This window comes from Meleagris gallopavo, chromosome 1, assembly GCF_000146605.3.
Source record: "Meleagris gallopavo isolate NT-WF06-2002-E0010 breed Aviagen turkey brand Nicholas breeding stock chromosome 1, Turkey_5.1, whole genome shotgun sequence".
Classification (NCBI taxonomy): domain Eukaryota; kingdom Metazoa; phylum Chordata; class Aves; order Galliformes; family Phasianidae; genus Meleagris; species Meleagris gallopavo.
In genome coordinates, this window is record NC_015011.2 from 46,286,904 (window position 1) to 46,293,097 (window position 6,194).

At 46.1% G+C, this 6,194-nt stretch overlaps 1 protein-coding gene across 1 annotated transcript in view; it reads left to right on the plus strand.

The window, feature by feature from the left end:
- ERP27 (endoplasmic reticulum protein 27) overlaps positions 1 to 6,194 on the plus strand; it is a gene marked incomplete at its 5' end in the record, with an annotated part of 16,501 nt that overhangs the window by 3,667 nt on the left and 6,640 nt on the right. Inside the window, 2 exons of the mRNA XM_031552162.1 lie at positions 541 to 654; positions 4,417 to 4,542. Of these exons, the coding sequence (XP_031408022.1) occupies positions 541 to 654; positions 4,417 to 4,542 (240 nt within the window). The remainder of the gene's footprint in view (positions 1 to 540; positions 655 to 4,416; positions 4,543 to 6,194) is intronic.

Here is a 6,194-nt window from a genome sequence, read left to right on the forward strand (position 1 = left end):
TTGTATTTTTTTTTTTTCTGCTGTACTGGAAAAAAATCCTCGTTTTATTGGAGAGATTTCCTGCTTGCACAATGTTTCCAGGAAATCCATACAGTCCATGCCAATGTTTATTACTTGTAGAAGAAATAGAATAAGCAGATGAAGATTTTAAAAAGGAATATAAAGCCAAAATCAATGTAAGGAATTAGGCTATGTTAATGATCTCTTCCCACAATTCCTAGATTAGTTTATTGGCTAATCTTCCCTGTCTCCAGTGCAGTAGGAGCAGATAATGATAGGACGTCTTGTCCTCAGTGATTTCTCATGTGCCATGAGTTTGCCTTGTCCTTGGGAGACTGAGAGAGGGTGGAAGATCCTTATGTCAAAGTGCGTGCAGATCTCTGTAGGTCTAATGGCTCAAGAAACGGCGATTTCATTCTGGAAAGAAGACAAAGGTGGTGTCCTGGGGGGTGGGTGTGTCTGTGAGTGAGTGCCATCAGCAGCTCTGAAGGAAATAAGGAGGGGACAACTGTGACCTGTGGTATCTTTGCATGTCTTCAGGCAGACAAAGACCGGAGAGATATGGATTTGGACAAAGAAGAAATTGATGCCGATAAGATGAGTCGTTTCATTCGAATGAATGAGCTCCGCCTGGTGACAGAGTACAACCCTACGGTAATTAGCAGCTCCTCACTGCCCTCACCCCAGCACCCAGCCTCCCCCATACTTGCCATCCTTTGGCTCAAGTGTTTATGCATGAGGATGTGTGCAGGGGTTGCCACAGTGGTGTAGATGGAGTTAGGGGAAAACCATGCATATCTTTGCTGCTGCTGATTGATGTGGGAGCAGATCTTGCATTGGATTAGACAAGTGGGGTGGAGAGAGGATAGAAGGCAGTTCCTCTGATCTCCCAGTAGATTTGAGGCATTGGTGGGCAAAGAACTGCATTTCTTACCACTCTTGCTGCATCTTCCTTTGGGCATTTGTCATGTCGTACCATGCCTGCAGATCTTGCTTGGCCAGGATCCCGTCTCCGTGGCTGAGAAACCTCAAGAAACATGGAAATCCAGCGACCTGCTCCTTGGAGCAGGCTTTCCTTCATCACCCAGAAAAATGGGCTTAACATATGTCTGGCTATTTCAAAGCATATTCAAAAGCTGGTAGAAAACTTCCCAAACAAAAATTTTCCCATCCCCTCCATCCTTTACCCCATTGTTTGTCAACTCAACAAAAAAAAAATCAGACATAGGATCATAGGATCATAGAATCACAGAGTCATAGAATATCCTGATCTGGAAGGGACCCATAAGGATGCGCAAGTTCAACTCTTGGCTCCAACACAGGACAACCCGAAAATCAGGCCTGAGAGCACCGTCCAGATGCTTCTTGAACTCCGGCACTTGAGGCGGTGCCCATTGCCCTGGGCAGCCCGCTCCAAGTCCATCGCCCCGTGGTGCAGACGTTGTCCCTGACCCCCAGCTGCCCCTCCCCTGACACAGCTCCATGCCGTTCCCTCGGGCCCTGTCGCTGTCACACAGAGCAGAGCTCAGCGCTGCCCCTCCGCTCCCTGTGAGAAGCTGCAGCCACCATCAGCCTGCCCTCAGCTCCTCTGCTCTGCACTGAGCCAACCAGGGAAGCTCAGCTGCTTCTCATATGCCTTGTCCTCCAGACCCTTTATCATCTTTGTAGGCCTCTTTTGGACAATAATTGTTTCATGTCCTTTTTGTACTGAATGCTTCCATGCTGGTCATTTTCTTTAGCTTATCCACCTGTCTGGCACTTGGCACATCTCCTTCTGCCTACAGAGGGTGACCAAGGATTCAGATTCCCCTGAAATGCTGGCATTTCACTGGGATGCTTGCTATGGAGCAAGTGGGTTTTATAAGTCCAGCTGACTGCAAGGCTGAGACTGTCATTGCTAACAGTGTCTTCTGAATAGCTCTAGCAGTGCTGATCATGCTCAGTATAATCAAAGGAGAATGGTCTGAACAGTTTCAAAGCTGTATCTTTTCAAACAGATGCCAAACATCAGCTAGGAGGGCTGGCACATTCCCCAATACAGGTTCAGCATGCTATTTTGGGAGAGCATTTTGTTTTGGAAATGCAGCATTTTGTTTCTGAAGTGAAATACTGTAGAATCTTTTTTCTTCTATTTTTTTTTAAATAATAATTAAAATGTGTATTTGTTTTTTTCCTTCTGAGAAGGGATATGAAAAACATTTCAAAATCACAAAATATTTCCTAGAACAGAAAAGCTATATCCTGCCCCACTGTCCTGACAGCTCTTTGAGAACAGCCCAGAAGTGACAGTGGGGATGTTCTTATTATCTTTATAAAAATCCTGGCCTTCTGAATCCTTGTGGCCTTCACTGCATCCCTTGGCAGTTTATCAGATTGTAGCTCTCTCTCTATGAGTTTCTGCTCCATAGTGTCCTATTCAGCACCCAGACTGCCTTTCTGACCTGGAGCTCCTGAGCTTTTCAGCCATTCCTTCCATCCTGGCTTGCAGTACATGTGGTGGTTTTTTTGTTTGTTTGTTTTGTTTTGTTTTGTTTTGTTTTGTTTTCTCTTGACACTCTGGAGCCCTACCAAGGTGTGCAATTAACAGTGCCTCCTGCAGTCCAAGGCTTGAAGCCCTTCCAGCTCTGCTAACATAGCTTGTTGGGTTTTTCTTTTTTTTTTCTTTTTTTTTTGTAAATATTTATTTCCACTGCATATGCTGTTTATATCTAAGAATGCTGCAGGTCAGCAAAGGCTTGGATAACAGGGATCAAATCAAGCGCTGCCAAGAGTTTCTCTCCCTGTCCTGGGGCCCTAACTGTTTCTCCCACATACTTCAGGCATTTTTAAGCAACACTTAGCCTGTGTACTTCCCAGGAGGGTGTGATGCAATCCAGCCGTGATGCTAAGCTATGCAAATCTCTTGCGAAAGTCTGCGTGGACAGATACATCTTTGTGTGCCACTGTTGGGGGAACTGCTGCTCCAGCCATGCCCCTGCAGGCCCATGGCTCTTGGTGCTGCCTGGCTTCACTCTCATCTCTAGCCCTGTCCTTTCCCATGAGGTCTTCTGACACTCTGCGTTCACTCTGTTCTGCCCTGCCCCACCTGCATGCTACAGAGAAGTTAAGGGATATGAAAAGTCTGATAAGCATTATGGAAAGGAAAAAATCCCAGCCACCAGAAACAAGATGCTTTGTGGCACAGACATGCACTCTCTGACCCTGTCTCTGTTACTCCTGGAGCGTGTGGAGACTTTTTCTTCCTCTGAGCAAGTGCTGGCATGGATCTCTATGGCCTTTGTGGTTTTGGCTGCGTGTGGGGATGCAGCAGGTCAGCTGGAGCACAGCCCCACTCCTGTTTGGTTTGAGGGAGAGGCGCTTTGGCTGAGGAGCAGGTGGGAGGAGAGGTGGGATGAGGAGCAGTGAATACCTGGAGGTTGCACATGGGCTTCCTGGACACTACCAGCCCCTGCTTCTCACAAAGGGTAATTGTGTGTGGCCTGCTCAGCCCCTGCCCAGGCACAGCCTGCTGTAGTCCTCTCCTCACTGCAGAGCCATGGAGGTAGTCTTAACCCGAAGCACTTTGGGCTGCCCAGCCCCTTGGGTTGCTGAAATGGAACTTTGGGCTCACCCTCATCCAAAACACAAAGGAAAGGAAATAAGATGACACATCAACGCTGGCACCACAAACCCTTCCCACTTGCTTGTTCCCAATTCAGCCAGGTGCTGGATCTCAGCAATTCAGGCCATCATTACCATGGAATCATACAATCAGAATCATTAAGGCTGGAAAAGACATGTTTGATCATCTAGCCCAACTATCCACCTACCACCAACACTGTCCACTATGTTCCTCAGTTCCACAGCTACATGTTTCTTGAAAACTTCCAGGGACATTGATTCCACCACCCCCTGGACAGCTTGTTCCAGTGCCTGACCACTCTTTTGGAGAATTTTTTTGTAATCTCCAAGCTGAACCTCCCCTGGTGCAACTTGAGGCCATGAGGCTGACCCCAGCTTCGCTACCATCTCCTTTCTGGTCATTGCGGAGTGTGATAAGGTCTCCCCTGAGTCTCCTCTTATTATATTGAGTGTTTTCAGGCCTTCCCTCTCCAGTTCCTTGCCCTTCCAGACATCGCTTGCTCTGAACAGACAGTCTCCCTGCCTGGTCACTGGCCATTCCAAGGCCAGTGAGGAGCCCTTGTGATCTGCAGATTCTTGGCTCAGGAATAAGTGAAACCAAGAGGTTACGTGCTTCCACAAAGAACCCAGATTAGATGCCTCCTGCTTTAAAAGAACTTGTCCTGCTTATTAGACTGATTTGCAAGGAAGTCTCAGCTTAGGCATAGGAGTTGATGCCCTTCTGGCAGTGCATCTGATGTGCATTGAATGTCTGTGTGTTTCTCTCTCTGTTTGTGGTGGTCATGTTTTTGGCAGACAGCAGTAGGTGTGCTGCACAGTTCTCTCCTGCTCCACCTCCTCCTGTTCACAGACAAGAAGTCCCCAGAGCATCCTGAGCAAATGCGCAGATATCGTTCAGCAGCGGAGCTCTTTGAGGGTAAGGTAAGTCCAAAGAGGAGAGTCGTGGGAGAGCAAAAAGGAAAGACAGCGATTACTTCCATGGAAATAGAGGGCATCATGTCCTGTTCTGTGTATTAGGGGAGCAATGACCAAGTGGGAGGAAAAGATGATTATCTGGATAATTAAATGGAGAAGTTGGATCTGTTCACCTTTTGCCAGTTTACCTCCAAGGGGGAATAACCTTTGTATCCCGCTTCCCCACTCTCTCAGTGAGACATTGTGTACTTCCTTGCTTCTAGGCCAGTTTTGTTCCCTTCCAGTGGGAGATGACAAACAGCTGTTGCATTTCTGCCTAGCAATGGTCACATTCCACTGTTATGAGAGGTGATCTTGTACATACAGTTTGTGAGATGCCAAAGAACATTATATAAGTGACCGGACAGCAATTAATGTTGCAGTTCTTCTTAACACTTAGCCTTCTGGTTGGATCCTGAGGAAGTGGCTATTTTAAAGGAATTGAGGATGGGTTTTTCTGATTTCCCACAGCAAGATGGTGGGATAGATGGGGTCTTTCAGATAAATTTTCTCCAATTCTCACCCCTGTGTGGACAGAGCTTTCCAAGCAGTAAATCTTCACATGGCGAATTCTATGCCAGCAGCCGGATTACAGGGGATTTTGGTCCAGGGAACAGAGAAAGGAACTGGCAAGCAAAAAGGGGTTGGAAGCAACAGGCAGGCATTTAGGACAGGGGATCAAAGCATCAGAGAAGGCTGAGATGAGTGGCAGTGGAAGGGATCTTCCTGGGAGAAACGTGGAGTTGGAAAGAGTTGGGGTTTGAGAACAAGAACATCTGCATGCATCTGTTTGCTGTACTGAAGGAGAAGATTAAAATTCAAGTATATTCTCATCTCAGTTGGAGAGGTCTCCTGAGGACCACACACCCTCAAATGCCTGAGATTTGTTTATGACAGGACTTAATGGATCTTGCCATTTCTACCATCCATTGGCAAGAGAGTGGGCAGAAACCATGTGTGAAAGTCAAAAGGTCTCTTAAAAAGTGTTTTGTTTTGATTGATACTTGCTGATAAAAGAAAAAAAATCTGAAAAATTCCAGTTGTCATGTGAGATATTTGTTACAGTGGCTCCATTATCTCTGTTCACCAGCAGCGATACTGTTAAGCATCACTGTCCTTTGCTGATGCAGCTGCAGCCCGTTTTCCACTCATATGGCATGCTTTGATCTGAGTGAAGGGGAATGATTTTCCTAGAAGTACTTCACAAAGCACTGGATAAAAAGTTGTACTGAAGTCCAGATAATTAATGAATTACCAGCTATCCAAATCTAACTTTTTTTTAAATTCATGCAGGCAAATTTCTCCCTGAATCAGCCTAGAGGAAGTTTGCAAAAATAAAATACAGAGCTAAAAGGTGTAGGGGTTTGACTAATTGTTTGCACTTTACTGTGGTGGTACTGCTAGACACCTAGATGCAAGAACTGAGAATCTAGTAGGATGTATTTCCCATGGGATGAGCATTCTGAGAAGCAAATTATGATTCAGGCTGCCTTCTTACAAAGCAGTAAAAAAAGACTAAGACTAGGACTGTTTGAGTCACCTGGACGTTAGATCTAGATGGTAGCGAATAAGCAGAGCAATTCTGCCAACTTAGAGTTGTCTCTATTGCCTTTTTTTTT